Source organism: Barbus barbus (genome assembly GCF_936440315.1).
Source record: "Barbus barbus genome assembly, chromosome: 36".
Classification (NCBI taxonomy): domain Eukaryota; kingdom Metazoa; phylum Chordata; class Actinopteri; order Cypriniformes; family Cyprinidae; genus Barbus; species Barbus barbus.
Genome location: NC_136714.1, coordinates 6,316,836 through 6,337,328, shown reverse-complemented (window position 1 = coordinate 6,337,328; position 20,493 = coordinate 6,316,836). Strand labels below are relative to the sequence as shown.

General features: G+C 36.6%; 2 protein-coding genes across 4 annotated transcripts; one reads left to right on the top strand and one right to left on the bottom strand.

The window, feature by feature from the left end:
- Positions 1-584: 584 nt before the first annotated feature.
- On the bottom strand, positions 585-3,088 carry LOC306855640 (large ribosomal subunit protein uL22m-like). Its single transcript, XM_079394425.1, has 7 exons — positions 2,599-3,088; positions 2,459-2,501; positions 2,128-2,263; positions 1,968-2,033; positions 1,763-1,840; positions 1,533-1,602; positions 585-870 (listed from the first exon to the last, which is right to left on the bottom strand). The coding sequence occupies exons 1-7, from the start codon at positions 2,633-2,635 to the stop codon at positions 662-664; spliced, it is 639 nt and encodes a 212-aa protein (XP_079250551.1). The 5' UTR covers positions 2,636-3,088; the 3' UTR covers positions 585-661.
- On the top strand, positions 2,686-20,414 carry LOC306855639 (gem-associated protein 5-like). Of its 3 annotated transcripts, XM_079394423.1 has the most exons (29): positions 2,686-2,802; positions 3,452-3,612; positions 3,687-3,841; positions 4,263-4,444; positions 4,544-4,695; positions 5,841-5,942; positions 6,045-6,177; positions 6,269-6,431; positions 8,546-8,758; positions 8,858-8,943; positions 9,110-9,192; positions 9,541-9,677; positions 9,753-9,826; positions 10,302-10,483; positions 10,652-10,791; positions 11,001-11,172; positions 13,169-13,384; positions 13,527-13,643; positions 14,103-14,225; positions 15,095-15,190; positions 15,302-15,439; positions 15,760-15,907; positions 15,996-16,115; positions 16,961-17,171; positions 17,390-17,644; positions 18,405-18,567; positions 18,948-19,398; positions 19,488-19,566; positions 20,157-20,414. In XM_079394423.1, the coding sequence occupies exons 2-29, from the start codon at positions 3,471-3,473 to the stop codon at positions 20,319-20,321; spliced, it is 4,398 nt and encodes a 1,465-aa protein (XP_079250549.1). In that variant the 5' UTR covers positions 2,686-2,802; positions 3,452-3,470; the 3' UTR covers positions 20,322-20,414. The 3 variants fall into 3 exon arrangements, with proteins under 3 accessions (XP_079250549.1, XP_079250548.1, XP_079250550.1); XM_079394422.1 differs by lacking the exon at positions 2,686-2,802 and having other exon boundaries at positions 3,340-3,612; XM_079394424.1 differs by lacking the exon at positions 2,686-2,802 and having other exon boundaries at positions 3,340-3,612; positions 19,491-19,566; positions 20,157-20,413.
- Positions 20,415-20,493: the final 79 nt, after the last annotated feature.

Sequence of the window (20,493 nt, the reverse complement as noted above, 5' to 3'; positions counted from 1 at the left end):
AGAGGCACTGTCATGTTAGAATAGAAACAGGGTCCTGCCGAAACTGCTGCTATAAAATTAGAAGCACACAATTCCCTAGAATATCATTATATGCTTAAACATCAAGATTTGTACGCATGGAAAAGACTAAAGTAGTTAAACCTGTTCATTAGAAGGGGGTGTCCCAATACTTTTGGCAATATAGTGTACCCTTTCTGACCTGTACTTACTAAAATATATAAGAATAATTGATCACACTAAATTGTATATTTTAAGTGCTTAAAAACAACTTGGTAACTGACAAATGGGTAAAATCAATTGGTTTGAAGGATATTGCCAAGGATTTGTAAAGATTTAAAAATGACAAATAATTAGTTTATGAGGGCTGCACTGTGATCATTATATAAAGTGTTTTGATGTCATCTAATGATTACTGTTCTAGATTTTTTAGTAAATAAACTTGTTATTCCAAATGACAGTTTTTTTTCTGTAAATTATGGTAATGTATAATAATGATTAGTTTACATTTTAATGCACAGGGGAAAAAATTAACTGTATTAAACTTCTATTGTTTCAACTTTGATCCACAAGATAAAACAATAGCTGTGCTTGGTGTGATTTCTTTATTCTTCAGTTATTATTTACATGAGCACATTAACAAAACATCAAGAGTCTTTTTAAACTATAGTGAGTGAATAATTGTTCGGTTCCTCAATTGCTCCACATACTCCTTGGCCTGGTCGAGTCCTGTCTTCTTCTCAACTTTGGACGGGACTCCCTCAACAAGCTTTACGAAGTAGTGGCAGTGCACTTTGTCCATGATGCCGAACATTCCACGTCCATGATAACGAATACGCTTGAGGTATTTTCCCTTGCCAGAGAATGATTCAGCTGTTGAAGTCAGACCAAAAGAAAACATAATTCAGATGCTACAATTAACGGTTTATACTAAAGTCAAGGAGCCATGTTCATAAAATGACATTCAATCCAGAAATGTATATACATTATTCTAAATAAAATACAAAAGCAGCATACATAACATATAACACATCAAATATTGCCTTTTCATGCACTAAATGTAGATTGATTTTGTGTCTTAAGCAAAACCACCAAAGATTTTTTTTCTTAAAACTTTTTTTGTTTTGTGGTTGAGTCTCAGAATGATTGAAATTGGCTAGCTTGCAAACACATCAAAATGTTTTTTTTTTTTTCTGTGTCTCAAAAAAATAGCTTGCAAATTATTTTTTGGATTATTGAATTTTTTTAAACCCTGTGGACTGTGGCGCTGACACAACTAGCACCATGAGGGGGCATTTGCTGACAATGCTCCTCCAAATGTGTTAGTACAGCCCCCCCCCCCCCCCCCACCAAACAATAAAATTTCAACCGAGGGGGACCAGAGCTGGTGGATAAATGAAAGATACTTTAACCAGGTTGAAATGTTGAAAAAAAATTTTTTGAATGCACAAATAAAAAAACATTACTCCACAAGAAAAACAGCAACAAGTGTACTAATCGTTTTCATGTTAATATTTGGCAGATATCCAACTTACCAATATATAGATTTGATTTGTATTCCACATTGTGATTTCTGACTGCCATGTCCTGAGCTTCCAAAATTACCTTTAACACAAATAAAACTCACTATACATTTCAAAACAGAAAACACACTTCAAAAGTGTTACACTGTATGATTTTTTTTTACTGCAAAATACACATTTTAATCAAAACTATTTGAGCAGTTCAACAGATATTCCTGTCATATCACTATTTGTATTTTTACCTCTTTGATTATTTTAGCTCCCTTCTTGTCGTTGAACTCGAGCTGAGTGAGTGCCTGGTCAATGGTCATACCTCTGATCTGTAAAAACATTCATCACTTAAATAATGTAACCAACTATATATTATTACTCCATACGTTATACATATGCCATTTTACCTACTAAAGAGCAACTATCAATAAATGAGTCATTACACATATTACTCACCAATTTAGCCAAGTACCACATCTTGTCTTTGCTGTATTTAATCTGTCGTCTGCAGTGATAAATCTCCTATTATACATAAACAAAAATAAAAACAAGTCAAATAATTGAACCCCATAATGAACTTCATTACATGCAAAAGTAAATTAATTGAATTACTAACAGCAGGTCTGCGTGGTTCATCTTTCTGTTGTGGTGGATATACAATCAGATTGTTTCTTTCCCAGTGTTTGCTGTTTAACTCTGTACTTGTGTGAAGACATGACACCTGAGATAACATAGATGAAGATGCAAGCAACCTAAATGGAGCAAGACAGATTGTAAAACAATAAATATGCAGCGTCTCAAAACCTAGCATTAAACAGCACATTAATGGCCAAAAATGCTGTTTATCTAGGTAGCCAAGTATGTTTAAAGACACAGTCACACTGATTATATTAGATTTTAATCGGTGTCCTTTTACATTTCATAGCAACTGCATGTGATTTTCTTACCTAGAGTGAATATGTCGACAAACACGGCCAATTGCGGCTAAACCTATAAACAATGTCCATGTAATTTACAATTAAAACAAAATGAACGGAAATGCATATATAAATGTAAATAAAATGAAATTATATTTGGTTTGACTCACCAGCCCATGTCACCACGGAGGCCGCCATATTGATCATCACGGATGTCCGATTCGTGAGTGAATCATTCTTTTGATTCGGATCTTTTCAGTGAGTCGGTTGAACCAAAGAAGAAGAATTCTGATAGAAAGTTCTCTGGTTGAACCGACACCTCCGTTGAAACGAAACCCCAGGTCTGATTTATTCGTGACTGAAATGTAAAAGATGTGAGTGAATTTTTGTATTTTTCAGTGTCAATGCAAATATATATTTAGATTCTTAACGACTATGCGTTGTGTCATTAGCTAAGTTATGGCTGCAACCACTGAACAGGGACGCATTAAATTACAATATACTCCCATTATACATCTAAAAACGGCAGTAAGTGCCTACATGGATTGACTGGTTTTAGAGCAGGTAATATGCCACTCTGCGATATCATACACTTGTCCCGAGATTTGGTAAAATGATACTTAAATGAATCGCTGAAGTGTCGTTTTGAACTGAATGAACAGACTCGGAAATAAGAATCGGTTGAATATGTTACGACGCTTTGCTTTACGGCATATGTCACTGCAGAATGAGTTCAAAGTTATACGTTTTATTATTATTGGTTAAATAGTTTCCAACAAAAATATTATAATTGCAAATAAGGCGTATGATATATATTTCTACCAACCTATCTATAGAATATGTCTGTCTTAAACAAACATTTGACTGTCTCTATGGTAACACTGTCCCTTCTCGCGTTCCGTATAATTTTTACAGCACACGCTGTTGATATTCGGCAGCCGGTGTGTTTTCGGCAGCATGAGTAGATGTGAGAAGTGAATTCACTGTCACTATCCGTGAATTTATCCTCTGATCTTGATGCAGCGGTCATTTTCTCTTAATAATGCACCAACGACATCTGCCAGCGTCTCCAAACTGGTACTGTTCACGTTGCAGTGACATAAATGGTAAGGGAGTGCTGGGTTTTGGAGCAAAGAATGCAATCTATCTGCTAAATGTGACCGCAGCATCTCCAGCAGTAACAGGTAAGAGCTCAGGATGCTTTAATATAATGCTTTTTGCAAATTCACGTTGATCTGATCAGACCTTCTTTCTGCAGGTGAACTCACTGGGCACACTGAAAGAGTTTCTGGTTTTGCATTTTGCTCCCATGATGGACAAGAACAGATTTGTGCTAGCACTTCAGATGACAAGACAGTCAAAATCTGGGATGCTGAGCAGAAAATTCTGTTGAAAGAGCACAATGTCCACCAAGTGAGTGAATATTCTACCTGTCTTTCTTAAAGTGTTGTGACTGGCTCACAGTTTTGTTCCCTTAACAAGTTTTGTACTATATTACAGTTTATTTCTGCCATTTTCTACAGTGGTAAAAGTGTAACTTGCGGACTCAACAATAACATTTTTATTGGTTAGGTGACAATATTTTGCACCAACGTTAAGGCTGGCATTAAACAGAAAATTCCATCATCTTTTCATCCCTATTGTGAATATAGTGTAGGATGGGACTTGTTTTTCCCCCCATCATGATTTATTTATTTTTAAATAATGATGTGCATGAATAAACCGTTTATAATAAACACTGCAGTATTCTATAAGAGGTATTGAAGGCATAAAACATATATAAATTATGAGCAAATGAAAATCATGGTGACTGACATACCATATGTTTGAACAGAGCACCATCTCTGCAGTCCACTGGTCTCCGGTGCAGAAACTTCTTCTGGTCACTGGAGATGAAAAGGGCATTGTGGTGTGCTATTGGTTTAGCAGTAATGACACCCAGAGCTTCTTCCCTGAACCTCGAACAATCTTCTGCTTATCCTGCTCTCCACATGAGGAAAACTACATCGCAGTGGGGTAAAGGCTCGTTGTATAATTATTCAATATGTGTTGTAATCATAGAGATCTCTAGACTCATCAGCGGTGCATGCTAACTGTTTATGCTTCCTCTTAAAGGTATAAGGATGGAATGATAGTGGTGATAGACATCAGTAAAAAAGGGGAGGTAATCCATCGGCTGAGGGGGCATGATGATGAGATTCACGCACTAACATGGTGCCCTCAACCCAGAGAAGAGCCTCTATATGGGCGATCAGAAGACAACACAGGTAATCAAGAGATGCTTAATGGTCCATTTTGCCTCAGTCTGTTATTACCATTAAGTGTTTGGGAATCGCACCAAATGACATTTAAAATCTGAACTAACCTTGCCTTTCCCAAATGGGGAAGGGAAGTGCAGTGGGTTTATGAGTTGATGAAAACCTAATAATTAATTTATTAACATTTAAAATAAACAAATGGTTCTGCAAATTAATTGAAATAAAATTGAATTTGTAATATGTCTGATAAAATCATTATCAAATTAAAGGCTGCATTTTTCATTTAAAAAGTATATAGTACTGTACATGATGCTGCTTATTTCAGAGTAAAGAGCAGCACAACATGTTCTCTCTGCCAAAATCCTTTATCCATGAAGCATGTTTTATTCGATTGTGCTGGTTTTAACTCTGTGAGAGAACTTTTTTTAATTCAGTTAACTCTTTTGAAGAGATTTTTAACAGAGTTAAGCCAAATGCAGTTTTAGAGTTTTTAGCAAAAACAAAAATAAATTTATACAAACATGATATAGTCAGCCATACATTTTCTATCCATGAAAATAGCCACAGAAGCTGACATGTTGTTAAACACAATCAAATAAACATAAAAAGTTAAAGTTAACTCAAATTAATACCATAAAAACTTTAGTTAACAAAAACAAAAAAATAAACTTTAAATGAATAAATAAAAATGAGAAATGTTGCTGAATTTAAAGTTTATTACTTTATTTTTAGTTTATCTTGTCGTACTAAAGGAACTGAAACAAAAGTTAATAAAGACTATGTAGACATTAAAAGTATTTTTTTAAAAAGCCTAATGAAAATAACAAAAAAACACACATTTACTAAAATTAAAATGAAAACAGAGAAAAAATAAAAACTAAATATTAATAAGAACTACAATAGATATAATTTCGAATCAAAATAACACTTATTAGATATTTTATCTGTTTATTTGCATGTCATGTGACCCTTAACCGACATCGGAGAACTGTTAACATGTAAAATATGTCAAATTATTGAAATATTAATGTAAAAGCTCTGGTGGACTTCAAGTATATTTTACATCAAAGGGATTCAGCTGACAAAAAAGATTAGGAACCCCTGAAATAATAGAGAAGACAAAATAAGTGATATGTCATTGACTCTTTCTGTAGATGGAAACAATGGGGTGACAGAAGGAGCGGAAATGGGGTGTTACCTGGCATCAGGTAGTCGAGATCAAACCGTGCGGATATGGAGCACAGCCAGAGGAAAAGGTGACAGAGAGAGACTCATTGCCCAAAGCTTGCACAAACAAAACTGTTTTATAGAAGCTTTCAGTTGCAGGGTAATTTAGGTCACAATGTGTCTCCTTTCAGGTGTAATGACCCTGAAGCTTCCCTTCCTGAAGAGACGAGGAGCAGGAGCTGATCCAGCGCTGAAGGAAAGACTCTGGCTGACTGTCCACTGGCCTAAGGGGAAACCTTCACAGATTGTGTCCAGCTGTTTCGGGTAAGGTTGTATTATTGAGTTGCCAAATGGTTATTTTGTTATTTTCTTGTAAATTAACATGAGTTGACTTGTTGTGAATGTTGGCGTGCAGCGGTGAGATCATAATGTGGGATCTCAAGAAGTCAGGCAAGGAGAAGTGGAGTCTGCTGGGCAGTTCCCCAGATGGACAGAATCACAGCCGTATCGTCTTCAACATGAGCTCATTTCGCTCTGGGGATAGAGAACTTCTGCTCAGTACCTCAATGGACAGAGAGGTGAGACCTTCCTCCCATAATATGTACTTCTAAACTGTTTTCACCAAAATGTGGTAATCTTTCAGTACCATGGTCTATACTGTGTACCACCACATTACTTCTTGGAAGCTACATGCTCCTCAAATATGTGAGAAGAAAATTTATAATGCAGTGTATATATAAAATGTGTGCGCGTGTATGTGTGTGTACGTTGCATATTACATACAATATTATATATACTGTATAAAAGTAGGAAAAATAAGAAATTATATTTTGCACATATACATTTTATATATATATATATATATATACACAGATACAGTGAGGTCAATAAGTATTTGATCACCCTGTGATTTTGCAAGTTCTCTTACTTAGAAATCATGGAGGGGTCTACAATTTTCAGCATGGGTGCATTTCCACTGTGAGAGACAGAATCTAAAAATAAAAATCCGGAAATCACATTGCATGATTTTTTAACAATTTATTTGGGAATTACTGTGTCAAATAAGTATTTGATCACTTGAGTCAAACATTTTTAATATTTGGTACAGAAGCCTTTGTTAACGATTACAGAGGTCAAACGGTTCCTGTAGTTCTTCACCAGGTTTGCACACACTGCAGGAGGGATTTTGGCCCACTCCTCCATACAGATCTTCTCTAGATCTGTCAGGTTTCGGGGCTGTTGCTGAGCAACACGGAGTTTCAGCTCCCTCCAAAGATTTTCTATTGGATTTAGGTCTGGAGACTGGCTAGGCCACTCCAGAACCTTGATATGCTTCTTATGGAGCCACTCCTTGGTTTTCCTGGCTGTGTCCTTTGGGTCATTGTCATGTTGGAAGACCCAGCCATGACCCATCTTTAATGCTCTGACTGAGGGAAGGAGGTTTTTGCCCAATATGTCACAATACATGGCCCCGTTCATCCTCTCCTTAATACAGTGCAGTCTTCCTGTCCCCTGTGCAGAAAAACACCCCCCAGAGCATGATGCTTCCAGCCCCATGCTTCACTATAGGTATGGTATTATTGGGATGATACTCATCATTCTTCTTCCTCCAAACACGGCGAATGGAGTTAAGACCAAAAAGTTCTACTTTGGTCTCATCTGACCACAGGACTTTCTCCCATGACTCCTCTGGATCATCCAGATGGTCCCTGGCAAACTTCAGACGGGCCTGGACATGGGCTGACTTAAGCAGGGGAACCTTCCGTGCAATGCAAGATTTTAAACCATGACGTCTTAGTGTATTACTGATAGTAGCCTTGGAAATGATGGTCCCAGCTCTCGTCACGGCATTGACCAGCTCCTCCCGTGTAGTTCTGTGCTGATTCTTCACCATTCTTAGCATCATTGATACCCCACGAGGAGAGATCTTCCGTGGGGCCCCAGTCCGAGGGACATTGATAGTCATCATTAGTCTCTTCCATTTTCTGACAATTGCTCCAACAGTTGTTCTTTTTTCACCAAGCCGCTTGGCAATTGCCCCGTAGCCCTTTCCAGCTTTGTGAAGGTCTACAATTTTGTCTCTTGTGTCTTTTGACAGCTCTGGTTTTGCCCATGTTGCTACTTAGACTTTGGCTGATTGTGGGGTGCACAGGTGTCTTTATGACAGCTAGCGACCTCAAACAGTTGCTACTAATTTAGAATCATGAGCAGAGTGTAGCTGGACTATTTAAAAGCAAAATAACAGGTCTTTGAGGGTCAGAAATCTGGCGGATAAGCAAGTGATCAAATACTTATTTGACACAGTAATTCACAAATAAATTGTTTAAAAAATCATACAATGTGATTTCCGGATTTTTATTTTTAGATTCTGTGTCTCACAGTGGAAATGCACCTATGCTGAAAATTGTAGACCCCTCCATGATTTCTAAGTAAGAGAACTTGCAAAATCACAGGGTGATCAAATACTTATTGGCCTCACTGTATGTGTGTGTTTGTGTGTGTGTGTGTATATATAAAACAATTTACCTATAATTACAATTTATTGTTTTTATGATTTTTTTTTTAATGACTTGCAAAAATCATATTATTCCAAACAAACAAAAATAGGGTCGCCCTCACCCATTTTTATTTTTGTCTGTTTATCATCATTCTTAGACTTTGATTCAAACCATTCAATCCATTGTCATTTCAGATTAAGTGTTGGGACCTAGTATCTCTGGAATGCTGTTGGACACTCCCCACTCTGGGTGGGTTTGTGTACTGTCTCAGCTTTTCTCCAGTGGGCACCGGCTGCCTGGCTGTAGGCGTCGGGGACAGCATGATCCGGGTGTGGAACACCCTGTCTATTCAGAACCAATATGAAATCAAGACATTCTGGCAAGGGGTCAAATCTAAAGTCACAGCCGTGAGTCAGATGTCTTTAAGACACAGTTACATTTCCCTCAGTCAGTTATTTTGAAATCAAGGCCATAATTGCTTTTTTTTGCTCCTATCTCTGATCCAGTTGGCATGGCATCCACTAAAAGAGGGCTCTCTGGCGTTTGGTACAGATGACGGTAAAGTGGGCATCTATGAGGTTTACTCTAACAAGTAAGAACAACAGATAAACAGTCAATTTTCACCAATTTTTGGTCTGTATATATGCAAATTCTTAGGTTCATTTGGATGCAAGATTACGTTTAATATGCAATAAAATTGGATTGAATTGAATTTGATTTCATTTAAATGTAATTTCATTATTTGTTTTCACGCACAGGCCGCCTCAAATCTCAAGCACTTACCACCGCAGAACCGTCTACACCCTCTCATGGGGCCCTCCTGTGCCGCCCATGTCTTTTGGTAAATTAATTCATAAACTGCACACAAACCCACATGGGCCAGTAAACATTGAACGTGGAATGGCACCAAGAATAATCCGTCAGCAATAAGTGATGCCCAGCTCCTCTTACACGCACTCCGCAATTGAGCGAATGTGGACAAATTGCTTCCTTTCCCTCAGCTGATTTTGTTGGATAATCAAGGAATGAAAACTTAATTTCACCTCACCGCTGAGAAATGACACATTCATTACTGTATCCATCTCCGATGCTCAAGGGGGTGGAGATAATTGCTTTTGTTTGTTCAGAGGGGTATGAACAATAGTAACTGTGATGTTGCTGCTAATAATTATGTATGTGTGTGGCACAGGGGGATCAGGAGACAAGCCGTCCTACAGCTTATACAGCTGTGCCGGAGAGGGGGTCATCTTCCAGCACGACCCTTGGAAGCTCTCAGGGGAAGCCAGTAACATTGACAGACTCATCCGAGACACCAACAACATCAAAGTAAGGTGAAAAATAATTTGTTCATATCCGTCTTTATGTATATATTTCTAAATAAAATAATATTCTGTTGTCCAGCACAAGATCCCCCCCCATACAGACCTCAACTGGAAGCCGGATGGCAGTGTTTTGGCCATTGGAAATGAAGATGGGTAATAATTTTGATCAAAACCATTTCCTCTTCCTCAAGTAGTAAATTTATTCATTATATTTATCAACCTCGATGTCATTTATTAGTCCAGATGAGTGATAATCTTGATCAAACCACATTCCTGAAGCCCCCACCCGCACTGCACAATGTATAATTTTTAAAATGAGAAATGTTATGAAAATAGTGGTATACACTAATGTTTGTACGTTTGGCTTCTTATTTATTTATTTACTTATTTTATTTAATATAATGTTTCTCCACATGGCTTTGATTACATCAGCAGAAAAGGAAAAATAATTTTAGGGATCGAGAAATGCAAGATTATAAATGTGACCATTTTACTTCTTTAGATGAATAGCACAGATTAATCATGCACCATTTTATTTCATGGTATTTTATGCAATAATTTAGATTGCCATGTACTGTATCAAAAAGTTTATGTCAAGTGTCTCACTCCATAAGGGTTTTTGTTTTAGGTCCATAGAGGTATTGAAGGCTCCCATGCTGAAGCTCTTGTGCACAGTGCAGCAGCATCATAAGATCATTAATTCACTACGTTGGCACCATGAACACTCATCTCAGAATGAGCTGCAGTATCTGCTGGTGTCCGGCTCCAGTAATGCCGTAGTCTATGTTCATGACCTAAAGAGCGTCATTGGTGAGAATCGACTCTTCATCATTGTTTGATTGTTCTTGTATCTATCCTTGTTAGCTATTCTATGCATACAGAGAATTCTACGGGTATAGTAAGAATAGTATGATAGTTTGGTATTTTGAGCATAGCCAATAAATGTGTATATTTTTCTCATGTTTTTTTCTGTTACAGAAACTCCATCAGAGAGTCCAGTGCTGATCACTGAACCTTTTAGAACTCTCACTGGTCACACCAACAAAATCACCAGTCTAGCCTGGAGCCCCCATCACGATGGCCGTCTGGTGACTGTGTGTTATGATGGAACTGCTCAGGCAAGTTTTTTTTTTTTTTTTTTTGCTAAAAGTGATTAAAAATTTTTAAAAAAGTATTATTTCCCACTAATATCATGGAAATCAAGGTTATTTTATCTGGAAATTTAATGAAAATATAATAAACATTATTGTGTTTCGGATTATCCAGTTTTAAATTTGATGAGTGTGGGTTGTCCTAGTAAACTAATAATTCTTAATGATTTTCACAGGTGTGGGATGTGCTGAAAGAGGAGCCAGTGTGTAACTACAGGGGTCACTCAGGTCGACTACTGTGCGTGCAGTGGTCCACTGTTCACCCAGACCTAGTTTGGACCGGTGGAGATGACTTCACCCTCCATGAATGGGCCGTATCCAAGCAGGAACACGTCACACCTCCGAAGAGTATGTATACCTTCATATTTAACATTAGTATATATACACAAGTAGAGTTGATCCTGAATTATATGTCTATTAAAATAATAATTTGCCCTAGAAATGAATACACACAGGTATGTCTAAATGCCTAACTTGTGGGGTATTTACATAAATAGTCAGTTATATCTTAAGTGAAGGTAAACAGTTGGCGTAAATCGGATGTGTATCAGTATATTGGATTTATGAAGTATTGTGACCCATACTCGGAATTCGTGCTCTGCATTTAACCCATCCAACATGCACACACACAGCAGTGTAAGGCTCCATGCATCCGGCCCAAGGAAGGTTTCCGGTGGTGGATGAAGGTTTCCTGCGTGTTCGGTCTTTCCAGTGTGCACAGTTCTTCAATTTTAATTAAACTTTAATCTGACTCCATTTTATCATTTAATCTGACTCCATTTCTTTATGACCTCGTATTTAACTTGAAATACAAATTGATTGTTTGTCCATTTCTAATTTATTATTCTGATATTTGATTATTCTAGTTAACTCTTAACTTTATATTTACTCTTTCATTCGGTTGCTCATGTCTTTAACAAGGATGCAACGTAATCTACTAGAGTCAATAATTACAGAGTAAAACAGAATAAGGTCAAATGTAACAATTTATTCTCAGTCAGGTAAATACTGTATGTATTATGTCAATTCCATAGCAATTCAAAGAGATCAAATCATATCAATACAAAACATTGAATTCTCAAAGATAAATCTATGAGTAAAGAATGCATACCTGACTTTATAGAAATACATAGTGTGAGCATTGAGACCATCACTACGGGCTTCTGGTTACAGAATCCCCCGACCCTTTTGCCACATTTCTTTAAGTACTTCAGACCAGAATAAACATCCCCCAAACTCGAGACAGGAACTAACAATTTGAATTTGCTTTGATCAAGCCAAGTTGGCACCTTTTGGGACAGAAGGTAATTTGCATGAAAACCACTGGGAATTGACCCACCCTCTATAGTATGCAAAATATCTCTGAACTCTCAGGATCTGTATTCCCTTTTAGTTTACTTCTTATAAGAATGAGACCATTGTAACAGTCGCCCTGAGACAATTCAAATGATACCAAACATGACTGTAAATAACACTTGCATTAATGTAGAATATTACATTCTTCTATTGATCATTCTGAGTGAAGGGAAGGATGGGTGATGGAAAGGAACTGATGCATATGTGAGAGAGGCATTTTCTTGTATTCTCTCTCAGTGGGGTGTGGAGACAGATGTCTGTATGTTAATGCACTGTGTGTGTGTGTTGTCCATCTCAGGAGTTCAAAGTGTCTGAGGTTCTGTAATCCTTACAGCAGTGAACACACACACCGTGAACATACACCCGGAGCAGTGGGCAGCCATTTATGCTGCGGCACCCGGGTAGCAGTTGGGGGTTCGATGCCTTGCTCAAGGGCACCTCAGTCGTGGTATTGAGGGTGGAGAGAGCGCTGTACATTCATTCCCCCCACCTACAATCCCTGCCGGCCCGAGACTCGAACCCGCAACTTTGGATTGCGAGTCCGACTCTCTAACCGTTAGGCCATGACTTCCCTTTATGCATTCGGTCTTAAAGAGACAAGAGCCTAATAAACCTGCTTGTATCATTAATGTTAAGCAAACAACAAAAGACAAACAAAGCAACAAAAGAGAAACTCACTCACTGCTCTTGACTGAATCACGTTTGTATGTTTAATAAAAATCCATTCATATTTGATTTATGAATCGAAGAATATGTTTTAGTATTTGATTATTCAATTTCTGTAGTATTTCGTACATGTAAAACAAAATGAAGCTATAAGTTTATTTATTTTGTATCCTTGTTCTATTGTTTTTGTCATGTTGTTTGTAATTTGCTTCTTTTTTCATATTTTTATGAAACAGAGTCAAAAGCGCTAAAATATATAAATATGAAATATATAAATAATTTGAATCATTAACTGTACACATACCTTTAATATTTTCATCAGGTAAGAAACGTGTTGAGATGGAGAAAAAGAAAGGACCGCAGAAAAAGTCCAAGAAGAAAAAAAAGGCACCAGAAAAAGGAGGGATGAAGGCAGAGGAAAGGGAATTGCCTTTAGGTGAAGAAATTAAAGGAGCAGCAGGCAGTGGAGCAGAAGAGGGCCAATCAGACAATGACGAGGAAGAAGAGAGGGAGAACACAGACGGTCCATCCGTCACGGGTAACGGCCCATCTTTCTTGCTTTCATCTCTCGCTGTCTCTTCCGCTTCCTCTCACTTTTGTGCTTCCAGCGCAGTCTTTGAAATGTCACTCCGGTTGTCTGGGTGTCGTCTGATGAATAACCTTTATCATTGGGGTCACAGGCTGGTCCAGAGTGAGCAGTGTGGACACACGTGGCACTGAGAGGGTTCAGAATGGAGAAAAGTTCAGTCATGCAGTTAAAAGGGAGGTCAAAGAGGAAAAGAAAAGAGAGAAACCAGGTCAGTCTCTGCTTTGTCTATGTTGTCAAGATATTTTTCTCATTACATTATCTCACTACTTTTTTTTTATAATGTAATTTTTAAAACATGCATCATGCAGAAAAACTCTTATGAAATGGATAGTTCAGATTCTGAATTGATTGTACAATGCAGCTAAATAAATGCATTTGTGACCACATATTCTATAATAATGGCAGCTTGTTGATGCATTTCTTGGCAACTGTAATGACCGGTTATTATTGTAATTATTATTGTATATAATAATAATAATTAGCATTATGGTTATTAACAATAATATTAGTTAATTAATAATTTATTAGTTTTTTTTTTTTTATCAATTAATGTTAAATAATTTTAAATGAATAAATTAATTGAAAAATAAATATTGTATGGTGTTACGTGTCGTTAAAATCAAAAACATTGGTTATGGTATTTCGTTTACTTTTTAAATTTTTTTAGATCTGTCTTTAAAAAAGAGAAAGCCACGCTCCATTCTCCCTTTGAGTACTTCTATGGATCACCGACCCAAAGAGGAACTTCAACAGGACTGTCTGACACTCGCAGCTGTAAGATACTCATATGGTAAGTTGGGAGCACAGCACAAGTTATTAGAACATATGTGTATATATAAAATCTTTATCCATCATTTGAAGATAAGCGTATTCTAAGTTATTAAATTGAAATGAATAAATCTTTGAGATGTTTACTGCGGTATAATACTGCTAATACTAAATCCAGAAATGCTGAAAGATTAATCAAATGCAAGTTATAAATATGTCAGAAACATCATTAACAAAAAATGTAAAATGTTGTTTTGGCCTTTCACCATAGCATTACCATGGGATTCAATGTTTAACCATGGACTGTCGTTTTATGACCTGTCAGTTTTTTAGGTTTTTTTATGTAAAGTCTCTTAAGCTTTCCAATCTCAATTTCTCGTGAAATGCAATATTGTAAAATATTATTACAATTTAAAAACTTTTTCTGTTGTAAAATGTAAATGGTTCCTGTGGTGACAATGGGGAAGTTTTAAGCAGCCATTACAAAAAAAAAGCAAACCTTTGAATGGAAACTTAAAAGCGTTTTTTTTTTTTTAAATAAAATATTTTGTAACATTTTGAATGTTTTTACTGTCACTGTTGATCAGTTTAATGTGTCCTTGCTGTATAAAAGTATTATTTTCCTTAAAAAAACAAATTTGTACAGACACCAAACATTTGAACAGTTGTATAAATGGTTAATAAGAAAATCATTCATTTTTATATATCTATTACCATAGTAATGCCATCAGATATCATAGCTGCACAATGGTACTGGCCCTGCAATTTTTATAAGAAATATTTGCTTGTCTTCTCATGTATAACTCAATTTGAACTGCTGCAGTGACAAAATGAGAAGAAACAAGTAGTTACAATGTACATAGCGTATTTTCTTTCCCTTCTGCTCCTCAGGGCAAAGCAGAACATGTGTTCCAGGATCTGGAGATCATATTCAGCTTGGCCTGTTCACAGACAGGGATGCCCTCTACAGGATGTTTCAGGAGGAAGGTGAGTCAGGCATAGAAACAGCTGAACCCAGCGTAGGGAAGTGTCAGTATCTGCTAGCATGCTGAAGATATGAGGTGAATCATGTAGTCACTGATTTGGTGTTTTGAACAGAGGAGAGCCACATGGAGGCTGGTCATTATGACTCAATGGTGTATCTGAGGCTGTGGAAAGGAGATCTGATTGGAGCAATAAATCTTGCTTCGGAGAAAGGAGAACTGACTGACCATCTCCTCAGTTTAGCTCCAATGGGTAAGACGTCTGGCAGTATAATGGCTGTTGAACAAAGTTTTACTTTGCCTGTAAAATAAAAAATATCTATAATTATTTTTAAAAAAGTAAATAAAAATATAATTTATATATATATTTATATTAATGGGTAATTTGTGGGTTATTCAAAATTTTTAAAATGGCTTCAGACAATGTCAGAAATGTCAAAAAAGTAAAAAAGTTTATACATAAAACAAAATACAGAAAAAAAGTATAGGTGGTTATAAATTCGGTACATGCATTTAAAGATTTCTCCTTTTTATTTTTCTGGATATCCCTATTTGTCATTTACCCTCTCTTAGCTGGCTATCAAGTGTGGGCCAAGACTGTAGAGGTGTATGCAAAGCAGCTCTGCCACCACGAGCAGTTCCTCAAAGCAGCGTCACATCTCGTTTCCATCCATAAACTCTATGAGGCCATCAACCTCCTGAAGAGCCACCAGCTCTACCGGTTAGAAACATCACAATAGGCAATTGTGTGTTATGTCAGTGGTGTTTGGCCTGAGCAGAAGGTCATGTTTGTTACATTAAATCCTCAGGGAGGCCATAGCTTTAGCAAAAGCCAGACTCCAGCCGGAGGACCCTGTGCTGAAAGATCTCTACATGAGCTGGGCTGCAGTGCTTGAAAAGGATGGCCATTATGCTACTGCAGCAAAATGGTAAGTGAAAACAAATTGTAAAACAACGTAGAGGTATAAAAATATTCATGTGGAGGTGCACGTAAGATGTCAGGCAGCTACAGTAAATATTAGTTACAGTACATTTAACATTTACTAGATCTTAATATTAAACAGTATGTATATAATTTAATTGTTGTATACAGTCCAGGATGTGTGTATATATTGTGTTAGTTACCCTAGGTTGCTTTCAATTAAAAAAAAATCACAATAGCTGGATCAAGGATATGAGAGTTCAACAGTGTTAGTCATCATGAGCCATATGTGATTCATAAGGGTCAATTTTTGTAAAATTGAGATTTATACATTACCAGAAACCTGAAGAAATAAGGTTTCCATTGATGTATGGTTTGTTAGGATAGGACAATATTTGACCGAGATGCATCTATTTGAATATCTGGAAAACATCTAAATATTGAGAAAATCGTCCTTTAAAGTTGTCCAAATAAAGTTCTTAGCAATGCATATTACTAATCAAAAATTAAGTTTTGATATATTTACAGTTGGAAATTTACAAAATATCTTAATGGAACATGATCTTTACTTAACGTCCTAATGATTTTTGGCATAAAAGAAAAATCAATCATTTTGACCCATACCATGTATTTTGGGCTATTGCTACAAATATACCCCAGTGACTTGAGACTGGTTTTGTGGTCCAGGGTCATATATGCGAAAATAGACTAACAGAAAAATATAAATGTAGAGAGGTATACTGGGAAAGGTACAGACATTCAGGGAGTGAATGTATGAAGTAAAATTCCTTAATGTGATTAAAAAGTTATTAAACTGACTAACAAAAGTATTTTTCTTTCTTCACCTGTCAGTTACCTTGCCGCAGACTCGAGCTTTGATGCAGCTAAAGTGATTGCCAAGAAAGGGGATGTGATATCGCTAAGGACTGCGGCTAATCTGGCGCAGATATCAGGAGAAAGTGAGCTTGCACATTCTCTCTCTCTGAGGTGCGCCAAAGATTTGATGCTTTTCCAGGACTGGGCTGCAGCACAGGAAGTCCTGAGGATGCAAGACTCACTATTGGTTTGTTTGCGGCTGTCTTTGCTGTTGGTTTTTTAGATACACATGTATATTCAATAAATTAGTATGCTAAATTGACACTATGAATATTATTTTTATTTATGCAGGTTTTCCTTTAGTAGGTTTTGCTCTTGACATTAAACATTTTTTTATTGCCAGTAATAACTTTTTATATTAGAAAATAAATATTATGAAGCATCTTCCTCTCCTGTTCTTCATAGGGTCACAGACTGGTGTTCTGTGTTAATGAGATTTTCACTCAAAGACTGGCAGATACAGATCTGGTCACCTGGAGTGTGGCTTCTTCACACACCTGGTCTAAGTCCTGTGATGAGAACTTCCTCTCCATGGTGCACAGAGTGTGGCAGAGTGAGTTTGGAGTGGCGGCCACTGACCTGGTCAAAGTGAAAACGCTCCATCAACAGCTGAGAGCCATTGAGAATCCTCCTGCCACCACTAGTGTTCCTCTGAAGCAAGTATGTGTGAAAATAAGATGCCAACAGAATACACTTTTCATACTGACTAATATAATATAGAAAATATTTTATTTAAAGAATTAAACAGACAAAAATGCATAATAATATTGAACTGAGCAACATCTTTACAATATTTTAATACAAAACTTGTTTTAATAACCCCATATATATATATATATATATATATATATATATATATATATATATATATATATATAATTTAGCTATTGTGTAATTTAAAATAAATATATCATTATTCTATTTGCATTTTTTTTGTGCGCGTTCATATTGTGTAAAACAAGTTTCAAGTAACACTCTATTTTGATGGTTCCCATGTTGACGATGAGTAATGTTGCATCTGTGTCAACTATCTTTCATTGGAGTATTACTAGGCTGTCTGTCTGCTAACAACCTGCTAACTCTTTATTTGAATAGTCACCCAACAGACATTATTCTAGTAGACATGTAGGTGCAGTATTACTTATAGTCAACAGAATGTGCAAAAGTGACCATCAAATCAAAGTGAAACTTCACTTTCACTTCACAACACTGTTTACACTAGATTACTGTAGTGTATATAGTTATATGTTAGCATTACATCAGCCATTCGGTTATCTTTTATAGTGTTCACCCTTGTCTCGAGATCATTTTTGACCAGAAAACATTTTTCAGACCACTGATTTAGAGAAAAAAAACGTAAGCTCTCTCTTTGATGTCATCATCAAATTTACCGATCTTCCAATTATCTTTTATTCCTCAGCTCTTATTTCACATCTCATTGGACGTGACACTGTGTGCTTTGAGCCAGCTGTTGTGTGATTGGCCATCTGTTCTAGAGGATCTGCTGCGAGCTCTTACTCGAGGTTCTGAGGTGGGACACTTCACGCTAATGACGGAGGTGTGCCAGCTGCTTCTAGCGCAAGGTTAGAGATGTCAACTTGATTGTGTTTTGAGATTAAATGAAATCACCCCAAATTAACTTTAAAGTGAACAGTTCAAATTAAGGATGGGCGCATTTACATAGTGAAGATGCAGCGTAACACAATTTAAGTAGTATTTCTTATTTCTAGTGCTTGATTTTTTTCATGTTCATGACTGTTTACTTGTCTTCAGTTTGAGTACACTTTTGCTTGGCTAGTATTAGTTTTTTGTGATATTGAAATGGATTATGAGAATTATGAAATTTCAATGGTATCAAACATTTGGATATAATCAAAACATTACTTCAAGCAAAATTAAATATATCATGATATATTATTATCATGAAATATTATTCATATTGTGATATTTTTTTTTAACGCAGGTTTGGAGTCCGTGGCATTCTACAAACAGAAACTAGCCCCAACTGATGAAAGGCGCTTGGTAATTTCTCAAAGTGTGGAGGCGTTTGTCTGTTACCAGCTCATGTATAAGAAATGGTGGAACTACAGTGCTGAAACGGCAGCTTTGACCAATAACACCTTCAGCAATGGTCACGGTTTAACAGAGAAGAACCACAGTGAAGTTGAAGCAAACTGTAACGGAGAAGCTCAATCTGATGTCATTTTCTCTGAGGGCTTCTGGAAGGTTCTTCTCTCTGATCCTCACGCCAATCTTCAGGCCACCCAGAGAAACATAGCAGAGGTTCAGAGGAGAGTCACTAGCCTCATTCAGCAGCACAATCAGTGTAAAGACTCTCATGAGAGCCCACAAGCACTTAGTACTTCTCAACCTGAAACTTCAGAGGAACATGGAGGATCTTTGAGTGGGAAAAGGTATTTCTAAGGCTGTACCCTTTGGATCGTTTGTGCTTTGATTCTGGTGTCAAAGAAATGTCTAACAGCTCCTTTTTGTCTCTCTTAAGCAGTGAATCTCTCTCTACTCTGACTGCACAGGTTGCTGAACACCACAAAGCGCTCACTGCTATTCCTGAGCTTGTCAAAGTAAGTGGCTCTGTCTGTTTAATATGCATAATATTTTAAGGCTGCTGTTTCTTATTATCATCATCAATAATAGCTTATTATTGTTATCGATAACATTTATTTTCTTATGCGACACTGGACCACAAAACCAGTCATAAGGGTCAATTTTTTGAAATTGAGATTTATATATCATCTGAAAGCTGAATAAATAAGCTTTCCTTTTATGTATGGTTTATTAGGATAGATAGGATTATATTTGGCCGAGTTTCAACTATTTGAATATCTGGAATTTGGGGTGTAAAAAAAAATAGAGAAAATCGCCTTTAAAGTTATCCAAATGAAGTTCTTAGCAATGCCTTAATTACTAATCAAAAATTAAGTTTTGATATATTTATGGTAGGAAATTTACAAAATATCTTCAGGGAACATGTTCTTTAGCTACTTAATATCCTAATGCTTTTTGGCATAAAAGAAAAATCTACAATTTTGACCTATACAATGCTACAAATATACCCGTGCGACTTATGATTGGTTTTGTGGTCCAGGGTCACATTATCAATATATAATTGTACATGAGATGTGTTATAATTACATTTTCCGTCCCATTTTAGAAATACCCATTTCCAGATGTCATGGAATGTTGTATCGTCCTGCTGCACATGGGAAAACATCTTACTCCGTTTCCACAGCACATCTGCTCCAAGGCAACAACTTTGTTGCATAAATATGGAACTACAGAATCGCTCTGTAAAGCCTGGAAGAGACTGACACAATAACAGTTATAGCACTTAAGTGTTTTTGATATGCAATTGCTGTTGTTGATATGTATAATTCACTTGACTAATGTAATAAAAAAAAAATCCCCCACAATTTACTGTTGTTATTGAAGCAATAGATCCTGTAAAGGGATTCGTTACCAAATGTTTTTTGTCAGCCATACGTCTTTGA